The following is an 18,017-nucleotide window of genomic DNA, read 5'->3' as shown; positions in this document are numbered from 1 at the left end:
ACAGAAAGAGCATTTTCAAAACAAAACATGATTTATTTTGTCCTAAATAGGGTACGGAGTGCTTAAAAAACTAGATTTAAAATAACTAAGAGGCCTACTTGCATGTTGCCTTACCAATGCTTAGCTTTTCTAGCCATAACTTAGGCAGCTCTGGTTTTTTCCCATCTCTAAGTTGGGAGAAGCAGCCTACACTGCTTGCAGTCTTTGGTCCCCTGTCTCTGAGAGCTTTAGTCAGACTGCCAGCCTTTTCCACTAGAACCACACTGCAAATAGCCCTTTCACTGACACATCCTGGTCAGCCTTTCTGACTGCCTGCCCCCTCCCAGCACTGTGGCTGAGAAGTCTTTCTTCATGGCTATGAAGGTGGCTATTGTTTGAGGGAATGCTCCTTGTCTAGGACATGGTCTTACCTTTCCTGGGTTCTTTAACAACCTCCCTTTTACAGCCTCCTTTAACTTTGTGCATTCAGGCAGGTAATAACACCAAATTAAATAGGGAAACTGAGTTACACGATATTCATAAAAAGTAAGACAGGCATTTTCCCAGCTCGTCACGTCATACATCTTCATGCTGCAGGATTGTTATACCTTCCTATGAAGCATCTAGTACCGGCCACTGATATAGACAGGACATTGGGCTAGATGGTCCTTGGGTCTGATTCAGTCTGGCAATGCCTGTGTTTCATTGTCTCCAGAAGTGGTCAATACCAGCCGCTTCAGAGGAATAAAATCTGCACTAGGCAGCTGTGAGATAACCTGCCCCCAGAGAAAGCTGTCTCTTAGGCCCTGATAGTTGGGTTCATGCCACAAAGCTTCATGTTTTATATTCTTTCCCTTGTTTATGGTTGTAATGACTACTTCTGCTAATGATCTAACCTCCTTCCCCAGGACCCGTTCTGGCCCCCAAATCATGAAGTTTAACTAGATAATTCCTAGAGGCTATTTTGAAGGGTCAGAACTAGAACACACTTCCCTGTGATTTTGTTGCAGACAAATTATCTAGAGAGAAGCAAAGTGGGACTGTACAGATCTCTCATGACTGGACTAACTACATGTAACCACCTGAAACATGGAATTCAGTGCTCCAGAATCTGAGGTAAGAAGGGCCCCCAGAGGGTGAAGTCCAGTATAGGCTGATTCCTAAAGAGTATGTGGGGACACTGCAGGCTTCCCTCTCTGTGCATCATCCCTAACCTGCATGCTGATGAATCGGAATGGGGCTATTGAGGCCCTGCCAGCCAGGCCATCCTTTTCATCACATGGGATCCTCCTGTCAACAGCTAGTACACCTGGGATAGGGAATGGGTGCTGCTGTTAATGGGAACACAGGCCAGTGTGAAATGTTACACTGCATGCAGATTCCAGTTTGCATCTCCACCGGCACAGAGAAAGGACCTGACTTGTTTTAATATAGGGGACAATTAGAGAGAGATTAGCGTCCACACGTGTAACTGAGGCTCAGTGGACTCTGGGGCTCCAAACCATGGGCCAAATTTATCTTCTCTGCAACTGTTATTCTAGAACAGGTGCACATATACGCTTCCAAACAGCAGCATTACTCTATACCCAGTTCAGACTGGCAATGCCTGCACTTCCTCCTGCTAGGTGTAGGAATGACCTGTGCAGGGAGGGCTGTGTATGTGTGTAGCTGTGTGTGCCCAAAACAGTGGGATTCCCCCCTGGACTGTTAGGATTCTGTCATGGGGGAACCTGCAGAGCACCTTCTCTGCTGGTTTTAGGGGAAGAGAGGATTGGGACAGCAAACCTTCCCCACTGCCCACAGGTTTTTTTGCATGTACCAAATCAAACTCCTGGTGGCTAGAATTTGGTCCTATTTCTAATGCAGCATAAGAGCAATATGCCCATGTTATGACCAGAGATCCTGCAAGCTGCATCCATGTAGGCAGTACCTTGTGCCCATGCAGAGCACTGTTCACTTGGATGGAACTCTCTGCTGCTGTAAGCCTACAAACATGGAAGAGCTTGCAGGATTGGGGCCCTAGTCAGTAAAGGATGAATAATAAGCTCCAGCACAGTCTTTTGCACCGTTGCACTGAGAAACCCAAAGTAACTCCTGGATTTTATCCCCATGATTTTCCCCCTTCTCTCCCCACTTTGATAAATCCCTCTTCTACACTGCTGCAGCCTTAAAACAGCCAGGAACTCTGAGAATGGCACATCCCAGAAAACGCAGCTTTTACATGTAATTTCATCAAATTGAGTTTTTAATTTTAGGGGGAGAAATGGTGAAAAATCCAGGAGATTTGGGGAAGGGAAAATGTGGTTTTGAAATGTAAAGATTAGAAAGCACATAAAGAAACATGCTCATAAGCCCCCAGGGGACCGGTTGGAGGAGAATAATGAAGAGATGGATATAGCCACAGGGAGGGAGGAAGGAAGGAAAGAGCATAATGGCTTAGTATAATGGATACACATTTCCTTTCAGATGAGTCTCTCTTGCGGAAGGTCTGTCCTAATATAAGATCCCTGCAATGCTAGTGGCTATATTTCTTGGCAAAGGTGCAATTTAAGAGAATAAACTAGGTGGACAGAAATATTCCATTTCATAGAAGGCAATGAACTCTCTTTCAAGCCACTCTGCAGACTGTGGGTCATTTGCGAAGCTAGCAGCATTTGTAAAGCAATTGGATTCAGCTGAAATGGAAGTATGCCTGCTCATTGTCATATTTTGTGACGCGCCTTTGGACATTGTCTAAATGCTAATTTCCAGAGTCACCTGCGCTACAGGTGATCGGGGGCAGAATGCGTGTGTGCTAGTTGATTTATGGCCCAGGGGTGTTTCTACAACTGATAGGGATGCTAAAACAATTATGCAGTGCTCCTGTAGGCAAAACACCGAGCTGTCAGTCACAAAGGTAACGATGCAGGTTGCAGTCTTTGGACTGTGAGGCCCCAGTCCTGTGTGGGGACATCAGTGGTCTCTGCACTGCAGTGGTAGTGGATCCCAGCAGAGACTCAGGGACAAAGTTTGGGAAGTGCCATTTATCAAACATTGCCCATTCTAAGCATTCAAAAATCTTGAGTCACGCCCCAAAGCTCATGAAATTGGCTTTAAAATATGAGATTTTTAAAATGATAAATATTGGGTTTATAAAGAGCTTATAATCATGTGCTCTGATCCTTTAACTGCCTACACGTGGAAAGCACCAGGAGTGGGACCTAAATTCTTTGGCTCTACAGGGAGAGCGTCAGTGGAACAATAAAGCTTCCAGTTATGTCACGTGGTTACTCAGCATACAGCCATTGGGCTGATTCTAATAACCCTTCCTCCACCGCAGAGCCTAGTATAGAGCCAGAAACATTTAAATAAATAAAAAATAGCAGTGCCCCTCTGAATTAAGGTTCTGTGTCTGAAGAATACTCTAACAATATATCACAAAGAGAAATGATTCTTTATATTTAAATTATCTAAGATGCGTTACAAGATGTCTTCTACTAAGGGTAAGAAAAATTACTGCTCAGAACATATAAATCTGATCAACTGCTGTTTTATCACCTCTGCCCTGCTCCTCCCCCAAGAGCAAATGCTTCCTGCTGCCTTTCATTGTCTGTTTAGATCACATCAATTTAATTTAAAAGGGTTACAAGGGATTTTATTTAATCAAACCATTTGCCACGTCCATATTTCTAAAAGGCTCCTTGCCTCTCTCAGGACCCAGATTATACAGTGATAATAATCTCTTGGTTAGATATTTACTTCCCGTTAGGAGCCAGCATGGAATAATAATAAAAAGCCCTGCTGACTAAAAATGGACTAGGGAATGTATTTTTTTTTTAAATCAGTACAAACACCTAACAAAACCTCACCTGAAAAATAAAACATGGAACTAATTTATGTGCGCAGTGTTACAGCCATGTTGGTCCCAGACCATTCAGCTCACCCCTGAAACCAGTGTCGACCCCAGTCACTTCAACCAGTCCAGGATTTGACTTTTATTGTAGTGAATGCTCTCTTAAAAGCTTTTCTCTCTCATTCACCTCTGGTTCCCAGCTTCACTACTATCATACCCAGGCCTCAGAAGGGCTGCGGTTTTGTAAAACAGGGCCTATCCAAGAAGCTAAAAGGTTCAGAAGACAACATTTACGCTTTCAGAGTAGCAGCCGTGTTAGTCCATATCTGCAAAAAGAACAGGAGTACTTGTGGCACCTTAGAGACTAACAAATTTATTTGAGCATAAGCTTTCGTGAGCTACAGCTCACTTCATCAGATGCATACATTTATGCTCTGGTTCATGGCAGCAATGATGATTGATGGTGTCTGTTCTCTTTCCTGACTAACACACTTATTGGTGCTTTAGTTTAAGGGCATCTAGTAGGAAGAAGGTTGTTGACACTACTTCGGAAACATGATCAGGTTCAAACTTCCCATGGTTCCACATGACTCAGCCCCCACAGATACCTTTCCCCTCATTTCCTCCTCCCCACTTTGCCCTCCTACACTCTTCTCATTCCTCTCTCCTTTCGAGCCCTCCTCCCACTCCTGGCCTTGTGTCTTCTTTCACACTGCACTCGGCACAGCCTCCCACTAGCCCTGTGCCAAGCGTCCTCCCAGCCCACTTCTCTCCTGAAATTTGTGTTGGGCTTGCTGAGGAGATCTCCACATCTGCTTGTGTTTTAATCTCCTGCAATGCAGAGGCCTTGCAAATCTATGTGTCTAGTTAAGGTGCTATCCCTAAAACAAACACCAGTTGCATGTGAACGGCTGCATGGGTTCTGAGGGACAACTGGCTGCACATTAAGGATCACTTTCTCACAGATGCTTTTATCTGTGTACGTACGTATGTCATGCACAGTGGGAAAGTAGCAATACTGGGAACTGCTGCAACTGCAACCTCATCACTTCAGCTGGGAGGAAATAATTGCCGGGAGCTCCAAAGAAATTAGTCGGAAGGAATTGGGGTTGCTGTTCATCCTGAGATGCAGCCAGTTTCTTCTTGGGATCCCATTTTCAAAAAGAAATCGGCTCCTTTAACAGTCTTGGCTAGGCAGCTTGCAGCCGTGCCAGGCTGGTTCCAAAGACACCTCGAAGAATATCACATCTACCAAAACTGCAGTAGCTCATGTGAGCCATGGTGGTTCTGTTTTCTCCTGCTCCCATTGCAAGTTTCCATCTGTGTGTGATTATTTCCTCTGCAGCTGGGTGCAGAGACAAATTTTCATACAGACATCTATATTGGGACTCCTTTTCCCAGAGGCAGTGATTCTGCCAAGAGCTCTGCTGCATCGGGTACTGAATCAATGGGGTTCGTCTCAGCTCCTATCGTTCCAAACTGAATTTCCCTTTTTCTTCAGTGCCAAATATCTATATTCATTTATTATGCTGTCTGCATAAAGTACCAAACTGGAACCTGCTGCAGAAACAGAAACATAGGAACCTAGGACTTGCCAGACAGGATCAGACCTGGGATCTGTCAATCCAGTATCTGTCTCTGACAGTGACGAACACCCAATGCTTCAGAAGAAGGGGCAAGAAACCTTGCAGTGGGCAGATGTGGGATAATCTGCCTTCTGTCCTAATCCCTAATAGTTCGAGATGGTTTTGCAAGCATACAGTGATCACCCAGATAGTACTCATTTATACTTGTCTAAGATATCTAACTATGGAAGAACTGCAGAGTTCATAGAGAACTCAGCTACACATTTTGTAGGTGGTAAAACCTATCTGTGGTATTTGGAGTATGCCCATCACTGTAGTACATAAATGCTATGAATGGACTAGAAGACCTAAAAGCTCTTTTGCGTATTAGGTGAGCTACGTGTACAAATACAAAGAACACGCTTGCATCTGGGACTTAAGATGTGTGAAGAAAGTTGGTACAAAGTTCTGTACACATAAAGGAGCTCAGAGTTTCTTTGTAAAGAAAGCTCTGAAATGCAGAGCAGGCAGGAAGGTCTAAAGTTATCACACAGCCACATGCTAAAGCAAAGTTATGATTTTGTTTTGTTTAAAAAAAAAAAAAGCCCTGGTAAGCAGAATCAGATACTAAGGTACCCGAGGGAGATGGAAGATGGAGAAAATGCGTTAATGAAGGAAAAGAGAGTGCTGGAACATCAGCTGGGAGAGAGAGGAGAAGGAGGAAGGAGTGAATGTTATCAGATGTACTACAACTTCAAAGATATCTAGGGGAAGGAATCTTCAATCTTGCATCAGTTATGAGATTAAAATAGTAGATGGGGATGTGAAAAGTCACTTTCAAAGATCCAAGAGGCAATAATAGTCTCAGAGAACCAGAATGAATGTATCCCACACAGACACATGCACCCCAGGAACCACCACTCTATCCCCCTTCCTTCCTTCCTTCCCCTGTGTTCAGTCTGTAGGTGAAATCCTGGCTCCATTGAAATCAATGTGATTTTTTCCCCCCATTGATTTCAGTGGGGCCAGGACTTTACCTGTAGGTTTATATATTGAAAACTCCAAGTCATTTAAAATTAAATAAAAACCAGAACTGCTGGATGTCCAGTCTGACATGTCTACCAATGGAGAACAATGGGAATTGCTGCAATAGTTGATAACATTGGATGTGGCACATTGCTACAGACAATCACTATCAATTAAATTCCACCTACTTGCCTTTAAAGCTACTGCACAGTTCCCCACCTAATAAATCACACAGTTGAAGTTATGGTTGCCTTGCATATCAGTCTACAGTAAACCGCATGCCAAACAGGGCAAGTTATTTATTACCCAGCCGTGGACAATAATGAATAGACCCAGTTTTTATAAAGAGCAAAACAAACCCAACCCTCACCCTTGAAGGATCATGCCACATTACTAAATTGTATAATTAATCACGTCAGTTGCACGGCCACATTGAGTTTTTTCAGTTTGTGGAATTTCAGTTGTGGAGAGTTACTTTTTATGCTCAAACCTACGCGGCTGCAATTTCTGAGCAGCAAATGTGAGATAAATGGTGTGAGTGTTTGGTTTACTGAAGGCGTCTTTTTATCATATGGAACAAAATGTAATGGGATTCTGTTTGAGCTCTATAATCTGCTCCGTACAAAGGATGCTACTAAATCATATCGCTGAGCTAGATGCTAAAAGCTAACAAACATAAATGAATAAATAAAGGTCTGTTAGCAAGGAATTCATATTTCCTGGTGTTTCTAGAAAAGTAGAAGTTGAGGCACTTACTGAGTGGAAGGAGGGTTTTGTGGTTAAGGTATCAGACTGGGACTCAGGGAGATCTGGGTTCAGTATGTAACTTTATCATGAACTTTTTGGATGATGTTGGACAAATCACTTAATTTGTCTGTCTTTTTTGTCTATAAACTGAGGATATTAATACTTTCTCTCTTGTTTAATTAGATTGGAAGCTCCTTGGAACGGGGACTGCCTGTTACTAAGTGTATGTACATCACCTAGCACAATTTCAGTTGGGATCCCTAGGTGTACTGTAATACAAATTAAGAGTAGTAATATACTGGCATGCTAAATTTCTGATGCTTTGTTACTCGAAGTTCAAATGCTGAGGCTTCTTAAGGTTAACCTCAATAGATTATTAGACCTGATTAGTCTGTATATGTCCATTCAGTAAGTTCCACTTGCACAAATTTAATATAAATCAGCCCCAAACCAAGTCTGTAGATCTGAGGTAGTGACAATTTGCAGCAAGAGCAAATTTCCCCCTCATCTCCCATGGGAAAATCGATGTGCACCATTCCATCCTGTCACACACACACAGACTTGATTAAGCTACACCTTTATGTCAAAATCAATAAAGGAAGCACAATATGTGCAGTGACAGCACCCTCTGCTGACAAGAAACCATCTATGAAGTGAGCTGTAGCTTACAAAAGCTCATGCTCAAATAAATGGGTTAGTCTCTAAGGTGCCACAAGTCCTCCTTTTCTTTTTGCGAATACAGACTAACACGGCTGTTACTCTGAAACCACCTACACGTTATGCAGGTACTGCCCAGTTGGATCTTCCGCTGGACAAATTAAGAACATTGTTGGATGCAGGGTTGCTGTAGCTAGGTCGGTCCCAGGATATTAGAGGGACAAGGTGGGTGAGGTCGTATCATTTATTGGACCAACTTCTATGGGTGAGAGGGAGAGAAGCTTTCAAGCTATCCAGAGCTATCGCACCCACGTTGGCGCTCTACATTAAAATCCTAGGGGTTAGCGGTAGACAGTAACAAGTGCCCGTCAAGCATCCCCCCCTACAAGTGCAGAGAACAGTGCCCGAAGAGATGGGCATACCCCTTCATCCGGCTCCTGGGGGTGCATTAAGGCCGCTGAATGTGTCCTACCCCATGCTAAGTGTGGCGCCAAGAGTTGTGGGGGGTGGGGGGGTGCTCATGAAGGAAAGCAACTGGCTGGGCAAGTTGGGGGGTGCCCTGTGGGGTGGGGGGGCAAGTTGGGGGGTGCCCCCACCTCTCAGAGCCCCAATGCTCCCCCCCCAGTCTCCTGCTCCCTTTGGTGTCCCCTCATAGAAGCCCCCCGGTGCCCCCCCTTCTCACTCTCCAATTGCCTCCCCCCCAGCTCCCTGCCTCCCCGCTTTCAGTCCCCAGGAGTCTATCACCAAATCACCCCAATGGTTCCTTCCGCCCCCTCCCCCCCTCAACACACAATGGTTCCTTCCGCCCGTGGCCGTGTCCGCGCGGCGGGGCTGCTGATAAAGTTTTCCCCCAGAAGGCCTCGCGGCGCTTTGCGGCTTCTCGCGAGAGCTGCCAATCTCGCCCGCTTCCCATGATGGCGGCTGCTGCCGGGGCTCCGGCCGAGACCCGGCCTCGCACGCGGGACGTGCTGATCCCCGGAGGCCCGGCGGACTTCGGGTCGCTGCTGCTGTCGGCCCCGGTGCTGGCGGGGCTGGAGGCCGCCGGGTTCCTGAGGCCTTCGCCGGTGCAGCTGAAGGCCATTCCGCTGGGGCGCTGCGGCCTGGGTGAGTGGGCGCGGGGGGCTGCCGGCGGTGCACGGCGCGGGGCGGGTTCGGGAGCTGCCCCCCCCTCCCCGGGGTCGGGTTCGGGAGCTGGGGGGGGCCGAGGGGTCGGGTTCGGGAGCTGCCCCCCCCTCGTCGGGGTCGGGAGCTGGGGGGGGGGCGAGGGGTCGGGAGCGGGTGGGGGGCCCCCCCGAGGGGTGGGGAGCTGGGGGGGGCCGAGGGGTCGGGTTCGGGAGCTGCCCCCCCCTCGTCGGGGTCGGGAGCTGGGGGGGGCCGAGGGGTCGGGTTCGGGAGCGGGTGGGGGCCCCCCCGAGGGGTGGGGAGCTGGGGGGGGCCGAGGGGTCGGGTTCGGGAGCTGCCCCCCCCTCCCCGGGGTCGGGAGCTGGGGGGGGCCGAGGGGTCGGGTTCGGGAGCTGCCCCCCCCTCCCCGGGGTCGGGGTCGGGAGCTGGGGGGGGCCGAGGGGTCGGGGTCGGGAGCTGCCCCCCCCTCGTCGGGGTCGGGAGCTGGGGGGGGGGCCGAGGGGTCGGGTTCGGGAGCGGGTGGGGGGCCCCCCCGAGGGGTGGGGAGCTGGGGCCTGTGGTTTGCTTCCCAAGGGAAGGAGCGATTGGTAGAGACTCGGCCCCTGTTCGTGCACAGGGAGTCCGTGAAGCCCCTAATAACACTGCATCACCTGGGTGACACTCTTCTGGCTGCTGCCTGACTTGGGCTCTTCAAACCCTTTCAGATCTCATTGTGCAGGCAAAATCTGGCACTGGCAAAACCTGTGTGTTCTCGACCATTGCCCTCGATTCCCTCATACTGGAAAACCCGGCAACCCAGGTGAGAGCCCTGAAGATGTGGTGGTTTGTAGTAGCCTGGGAGCATCTCCAGGTCCTTGTCCAAGGTATTTGAATAACCAAAGAGGTCACCACCTAGTTGCAGGACAGGACATTGGTCAATTTAATCGGGGGCTGTGTGGTTGTCTACGTTTGAATGAATCATGTATTTTACTGTTAAATCTCAGTGCCTTGATGTCCGAAGCTCCTAGTAAGAATGCAGTGCTGCAGAGCTGCTGTTTTATTTTGTAATCTGTGTTAGTAGTAGATTGCTTGATAGGTTATAATGAAATAAATATGCGGGTACGATAAGGGAAACACCCATGCCTCCCTTGTTGATCATTTTTAGGCTTTGCAAGCACAAAAAAGTATCTTGTTGGCTCGACAACCTCAGTGACAGAAATATTTTGTTAGGACAAGTATATCATGGACTGTGATAGTAGACTTTCACCTATGCCATCGTATCAATATGCCTCAGATCTACTCTTCAGGGGCAGCTTTTACGGGGGCTGTAGGAATTTAGTCTCAACTTATTGATTTTGGGGGGTGGGAGGACCTGTCCAGTAAGAACTGGACTTGACTTCCAAGGAGTGTTACACAAGTCATGAAACAGCTGATGGTAAAAACTTTGTCACTGGCCGCCTAAGCTGTAGTTAAAGCAGTGATGTAGAGGTGAAAGACTGCATCTAATCCACTGAGCCGTCACTGTGCCTTCAAAGCCCAATTCTTTATTTCAGATCCTGGTCTTAGCTCCTACAAGAGAAATTGCAGTGCAGATTCATGCTGTTATCACAACTATTGGAATCAAAATGGAGGGTTTGGAATGTCATGTCTTCATTGGAGGGACTCCTTTGAATCAAGACAAAATGAGACTAAAAAAGTGTCACATAGCTGTAGGCTCTCCAGGTAAGAGCACACTTCACTGTACTTTAGTCACAATTCAGTGATACGCTTTTCAACAATACAATATTTGGTACATAAATGCACTCTTGAATTCTTGATTCTTGTCCCACAGTCAGAGAGGACAGTTTCAAAGCCTGAAGCAAAAGAAAATTAGACCAGAGAAGTATTTTTAGTGAGTGATTAGTCTAAATATGCTTTTAAAAAAAAATTATTAAATAAGTGGGTTAGGTAACAAGTCTTTGATATGCAACAGATAGTGGTCTTGTCTCAACCAGATTCTTTTCATAAATATTTTTGGGGCTCAAGTGTCTCACTTCTCTCTTATCATGTAGGTCGAATAAAGCAGCTCATAGAATTGGACTGTCTGAATACAGCCAGTATCCGCCTTTTCATTCTTGATGAAGCGGACAAGCTTCTGGAAGAAGGCAGCTTCCAGGAACAAGTCAAGTAAGAAAAATACTAGTGTTTCTCTCATACGCCTAGCAGTAGTTTTAACATGCAGAATCTTTCAGCTCTAAAACATGCATTATGTGGGATACATTCACTTTCAATATCTTACTTTCTCTTAGCTGGATTTATTCTTCTTTGCCAGCCAACAAACAGATGCTGGCTGTTTCTGCTACCTACCCTGAATCATTGGCTAATGCTTTGACCAGGTACATGAGAGACCCTACCTTTGTGAGGTTGAACCCCACTGACCCAAGTCTCATTGGTATGTATAAGTTGCACATCCATAACTTCAATGTTTTTAGGCAAATAAAACCTGAATTTATTTAACATTCAGCTACGAGTATAATTAATAAAAACAAAAAACATTCCAAAATACTTGGTTTATCACTTCTATTTCGTGATTTGTTCAAAAAAGTGATTATACCCCAAGTTTTCTTAGGTAAAGTATCTATGATAGAGTGTTTTTTTTCCTCTGTTATGGGTTATCTTTTTTCCAAAGCTTCAAGAAAAGATTCCAAACTTTAAAGAAAAATAGCCTTCCAGATTCGAATTCAGCATGTGGTGATAATTGGTTAACTAATATTTCCTATTCTTTAATGTTCTTGTTCTAGTTACTACATATTTGAATCAACTTTTTAATACCAATTCATTGTGAATTTTTCGTACTGTTAACCTTACCATGCTTTGATTTCTTGCACAGGGTTGAAGCAATATTACAAAATTGTGAATTCTCATTCACTTCCTCATAAGACTTTTGAGGAGAAGGCGCAGCACTTGCAGGAGCTCTTCAGTAAGATTCCATTTAATCAGGCCTTGGTCTTCTCAAATCTGCACAGCAGGTAACAAGAACTTCTTAAAACTAACAATATGATGTTTGCAGATGTTTGTGAACAGTGGGCATAATATATTCCATTTTTATAGCACCTTTTGTAAAGAGCCCAAAGTATTACGCAACCTGCATGCAAATTTCAACTCCGAAATGCTACTGTTTCTGGAACGCAGGGCTGCAGCCTGAATGGGTGGTACATAGTACTAAGTGTGTATAGAGGTAGGGGGGAATTTTGATATCAGGGCAATTTCTGCATTTACGTGAGTGCTGTGGGAACTAATGTCTGTGCACACTTGATTTTTGAAGTCTCAGCTGAAAGATCCACCAGTTTCAAAATTGCAAAGTGTCATTGTATCTAACTTAACCAGATGAACAGCTGAGACAACTGCTGGAATTTTAATTTTTGGCTGTAAAGGTGTGAAAGTTCAGATCTGATGCTTAGCTTGTTAAGTCATCTTCAATCTGTCATCTTGAAGAAACCCGGGAAGTACGTAATTTTATTTACAACCTTTATATAATTATGTTGTATTAGGGCTCAACACCTGGCTGAAATATTGACATCCAAAGGTTTTCCTGCTGTGTGCATTTCAGGCAAGTGCATTTGGAACTTACTGCTTCTGTTAGTTGGAATTTTGTACGAAACTGACCTAAAGTCACAGTAGAAATGTTGCCATTGGAGTATTCAGGACATAGCTGGGGGACTTGGGGGCCTTTATATGAATAATTTACAGATAATGTTTGACCGTTCATATTTCTTGCATGTTCACTGAGAATCTTTAAATATTTGCTTAACTTTATTTTTTTGTTATTGGTTAGATGATTCAGTTACTTCATTTTGTTTTCCAGTCTGTAGTAGGGAATCCCGTTTATGCTTTGGAGTACTGTAACAGATTGATGTATTTGGAAAGGAAAGTCCTCTTGCGTCTGAAATTTTCAGAAGTGTGTGTCTGGAGTTATTTGATGTATTAGGGCACTTATTAAGAATAAGAAGCCAATAAAATAAAGCTCAGCACAATTATAACAAAACCATCCTTTTTTGTTTATTTTTGTAATTATCACTAATCCTTTTTCTTTGTCTCCCCTTGCTGTAAGAATATTTGCATCTTTATGGTAGTTAGTAAGTCAAATTTATTTGCATTCCATGTTATAACACTTGGGAAAGGGATAATCTCTCTTAAAAAGAGATTAATTTTATACCCTACTTTGTTAATAATATTTTAAAATTTGTCTACTTTCCAGTCATCTCTATTTCCTGGTGTAGATACAACATGCCTTAAAATTAGTGCCTGAAGGAAGGATGCCACTTCATTAGCTTTCAGGAGTAGAATTTACTGAGCCCTGTTTTCCCTGGGTTTGAGCAGCACAAGGCTAAATAACCTAAATACTCTTTCAGTTTCTAAATATTCATTATTGTTTCTTCAGGAAGTATGAATCAGAACCAGCGTCTTGATGCTATGGCTAAATTGAAGCAGTTCCATTGTAGAGTCCTGATTTCCACAGACTTAGTGAGTTGTTTTTTTCTTTCTGATAAGTAGTTCTCTAGAACATAAATTCATGTACTGTAGCGCTGACTTGGAAATAGATCTGACTTAGCAGTATTTATAGAACATTTATCTGAAAATAGTAATTTTCTGTCTCTGGGGAGCACACAAACTGCCACCCAGTTTTCATCTTCAGAAAAGAAAACTAATTTTCAAAGTCTTTCTAAAAACATAAGTTTTAAATAAGTTTAAATACTTATTTCTTTTTAATTACCTTTTCATAGTTAGGCTCTGGGAGGCTATCTGAATTTCAAAGGAATAAGTCTATCTTTTGGTGGTGGTACAGATGAACAGAGGTTACTTTTCTCCTTCATGTGATCCCAACACAACACCTCTTTCACGTTTTAAGGAGAGCTGTAGCAATATCTCTTCTGTGTGTGGCACATGAGTATTGGCCATGGTACAGTTTTTTTCTTTATACTTAAAAACACGAAAAGACAGGGCAAGATTATTCAATACTTCAGTGCTTGAAGTTCTATCACCTAAAAATATTACTGTCCTGTATATTTCTCCTAAACTGGGAGCATATGTGCTTCCTTGGTACCCAGACATCTGCTTATTCTTCCTCCATAGTAATACAAATGATCCTCCAGTTGTACATCTCAATGCAGAGTGTTTATATGCTTATTTCTAGCTAACCTAAGCAAGCCAGGAAATTATAGTTTTCATGTACAGTGTATTGCAATACATAGAATTTACAGAAGGGCCTCCTGAATTGATAGATGAACTGCATTTCTTATGACTAGTCACCATTACCTCTGTTTTTTGCCTCTCCTCAAGACTTCTCGTGGAATTGATGCTGAGAAGGTGAATCTTGTTATCAACCTGGATGTGCCTTTGGACTGGGAAACATACATGCATCGGATTGGCAGAGCTGGACGCTTTGGTAAAACGCTGTTGTGGGGTTGTGTAGCTGGAAGCAGTGCATATGTGGAACTCGCTAGCTAATTCTTCCCTCGCTCCCTGTATTGTAGGAACCTTAGGCCTAGCTGTGACATACTGTTGCCGTGGGGAGGAAGAGAATATGATGATGAAAATTGCACAGAAATGTAATCTTCAGCTTCTTCCTTTACCAGGTACAGTCTGTCTCCTGAATATGTCTGCATTATATTCTCTTGGTTATTTTTTTGGTTTTAATGTGACAGTTGAATTTACAGGTGATCATCATGAACTGTGGTTTAATCTACAGATACTATGCTAAGTCTAATAGCTAAATATGTCTTGTAAGGCAGAGTGTTGGTACTGATAACGTACATAAATAGCTCTTAACTAGGTGGCCTGTAGCTTTATTTTAAAATCACTGCAATTATACAAAGCAATACAAAATTAAAACTGTGTGTACACTTAGGGATAGATTTTCATAAGAAGGCAATGGGAACGGCAGAGTGGAGTTCTGAGGTTTTGTGGGCTTTATGGGTGCAATAGTGGAGTGGAAGAGAAAGGAACTGGGAAATCTGAATGGATTCAACATCACTTTTCCCTAATAACAGAATTTACCTGTTAACAATGCTTTGCATATTCCTTTCCATGCTCCTTTTAACATTTTTAATACATCTTAAAACCAATGTGTTTAATTAGGATGTATGCTGTAGCAGAGAGATAATACTGTATTACGTTTGACATTGTTAGCCATAAATATATCTTCTAATGACCTGAGTTATTGCTCTTCTCTAAGGTTGCCCTTCGAATAATAAGTATAGTTTACCGTGAATAATTATGAAAAGAATGATGGCATTCTAATAGAGAAATGCATCTATTGTATTTTTTAAAAAAAACAAAACTTCCACCAGAAATACTGGTAATATTTATGAAAAAAGAGCAAATTTGACAACTGTCACTTTACAATCTGTTATGATTTGGGATTTTGTTATATAGCATGCAAAACATACTTGTTTCCTCGGGATCAAGAAAGAAGTCTTGTGCTGCTTTTGACTGAATGGCTGATTTTTTCTGTTGTGCAGAACCTGTACCCACTGGATTGGTGGAGCAATTTGCCCAGTGGGATGTAGAGGTCACAGCTATTGCCCATGCAGATGCTTCATTGAATGCTCATATCTTGACCCATAAAAGACCAGAGGAGTCAGTGCAGCACACGCACATAAATAGCTGTGCTCAGATACCTCAGTGTGATCCTAGTGTTTCAGGTGAAAATTCTTCCATGTCCAAGCCAAGAAGGGTTTCGAAGCAGAAGCAACTACTAAAAGGCTGCCCAGATCATGCAAATGCAGAAAAAACTAGCAAGAGTCCGAAGACATTAAACTTCAACACACAACAGAGAAATCAAATGGCAACGGCTTGCAAAACCACTGAACAAAATGTTGGTCAACATCTGAACAAGGAAACCTTAAAAAATACACTCCCCAAAATTCCTTGCCTGTCATCATTTAAGAACCCACAGCCTACCGTTCCATGGAGCTTTGCAGAGTTTGTTGAAGACTATGAGTACTTCATTAAAGAAGGGTTGGAGAAAAGGGTTGAAATCATAAGAAGCTACACAGGCCCTGGAGAGCAGTACCAGCACCCTAAAAATGGTGCTTTCGAAAAGAAGGGGATGAAAGAGACCATGTACTCAGTAGCAGAGTGTGTATCATTTGGGGACACTGATAGTGATAGTAACTCATTCAGTTCCAGAGCTTCCTCTCATAGTGGGGAAAACAAGTCATACCTTGAAGCCTCTTCAGATACTCAAGAGAGAGGAAGTGATGTGCTTATTATAGATCAGGCTCCGCTAAACTATTCCCAAAGCATAAGCTGCTCCCTGAGCCCAGTGGAGCACCAACATATGCCACAAACCCAAAAGCACAGTCGGGTGAAAAAAAAGGTGGTGAAACAAAATTCCAAACGATGTAAGAAAAGCCACTACCAACAATCCCCCAGTCCTCCAAAGAGAGGAGCCCAGGAAGACTGTTCATTCAGCCCTCAGGATGAGAGCTCTCCTGGCTTTTCCTATGAGACTCAGAATTATGAAGAATACTGGAAGTCCTATTACCGAACATGGCAGAGTTATTACGCTTCTCACTCTTACTATAGGAAATTTCATAGGCATTTTAATTGGATGACTGCTTATCACGCCAACTCTGTCTATCTTCAGGAACTGCTGAAGAGTGATTGGTGATGGGAGAGCAATCTTCACTGCAAAAGGACTGAGATTTACCAAGAGCTATCATCTAAGCTCAGAAATTGACTTAAAATAAACAGACGTCTGTTTTTAGACTGAAGTAAAAATGTTTTTTTTTTTGTTTGTTTGTTTTTTTACAAGAAAACCCTTTCTGGGTAAATGTTTTATATGCATTTCAGTGAACTGGCATTGCAACAGATATTTGTCAATAAATAGAAATGACTTGTCTTGTACAGCTGGATGTTAGTTTCAATCTTGTAAGTGAACAAAAACGCTGAATCAGATTAAGGACACTTTAGATGTAAGAAACCACATTTAAAAAAACCAAACTCAGCAAAGTATACTGTCATCTTTAATTTTCTGTGCTATTCCTTGTTTTTGTGATATTCCATGGGTGAGATTGCAGTTGTCATTAAAAAACCTACGGAAGTTATTCTTCAGGCACAGCTATAATTCCAGTTTTAGTGCCGCCTTAAGCAGAGCAAAAACTGCTCGTGCTATTTAATGATGGCAGATTAAAACCTGCTTATCTCAATTAATACATGTATTGCTAATTTAAATTGAATTAATTAAAACTGTATAAATAACACTTCCACAGCTAGGTATGGTAGGCTGTGCGATAGAGGAGGTTTTAATTACATACAAAAAAAACCCGCAGCTATCATAATTGGTCTGTCCCCCTGGATGCTGCAGTATCAGACTTGCCATGCTTAAGGGAAAACTTTAATTAGAAATGAAATTACCTATTAGCCCTGAAACTAATTGGGATTCTTTATTTAGGTCTTGATGTTGTTTTGTCTGTCTGAAGCCTGGAAAAAATGGGGGATTGGGTGGTTTAGGATATTGGTAATGGATATAGAATCTTTCCACTCTAGCTTCTTAATTCAAATCCAGCCTCAGTAGGATGCTTGAAAATTACCATCTGAAACCTTGTGCTGAGTCCTCTGTGAAGTGATCTGGGTCTCAGGCTGGTTCCTAGTTCACAAGCGTTAATTTCTCAGCCATCCACAGTTATCCTGTTCTTGGGAGATGCCAGGACATAGCCTAAAGTCCTTTTAGTGGGAGGGTTGCTTCCTACCTATGAGTTAACATTCTTTCCTGAGGGGAAAGCTTGCTGTTCCTACGTGCACAAAGCTTGGGTAGAAGACTTCAAATGGAAGGGTGTTCAGTGTCACCACCTTGCAGTTCATTTTGAGAAATGGTGAATTTGTCATCCACTGTAATATCAATCCATTGTTACTTTAAAACTAGCGTTGATATTTGATACATGTAGGTAGAAGACCCAGCAGGCATCAGCAGGCAAGTCCTGTGTTGTGCATGGCTGTACCTTTGGTGCAATAATCATGTTGAAACGTGCTGTATGGCTACACGTTCCCAAGTTACTGCAGACCTCATGTTAATGTTAAGCAGTCACAAAATACTTGCGCAAAGGCCAATGTTCAAGCCCTTGCTC

The 18,017-nt window shown here is 43.3% G+C and overlaps 1 protein-coding gene across 1 annotated transcript; it reads left to right on the top strand.

Moving 5' to 3' along the window:
• Positions 1–1,068: 1,068 nt before the first annotated feature.
• Positions 1,069–16,902, top strand: DDX20 (DEAD-box helicase 20; the record flags this gene model as incomplete). Its single annotated transcript, XM_084611094.1, has 12 exons — positions 1,069–1,095; positions 8,664–8,910; positions 9,633–9,727; positions 10,461–10,629; positions 10,959–11,073; positions 11,196–11,338; positions 11,777–11,915; positions 12,438–12,496; positions 13,328–13,410; positions 14,227–14,332; positions 14,421–14,522; positions 15,408–16,902. The coding sequence occupies 12 exons, from the start codon at positions 1,069–1,071 to the stop codon at positions 16,559–16,561; spliced, it is 2,439 nt and encodes an 812-aa protein (XP_084467220.1). The 3' UTR covers positions 16,562–16,902.
• Positions 16,903–18,017: the final 1,115 nt, after the last annotated feature.

The sequence above is a fragment of the Lepidochelys olivacea genome (genome assembly GCF_965140295.1).
Source record: "Lepidochelys olivacea isolate rLepOli2 genome assembly, chromosome: 21".
Classification (NCBI taxonomy): domain Eukaryota; kingdom Metazoa; phylum Chordata; order Testudines; family Cheloniidae; genus Lepidochelys; species Lepidochelys olivacea.
The sequence above is the reverse complement of the archived record's forward strand: the minus strand, read 5'-3'. Positions and strand labels throughout refer to the sequence as shown.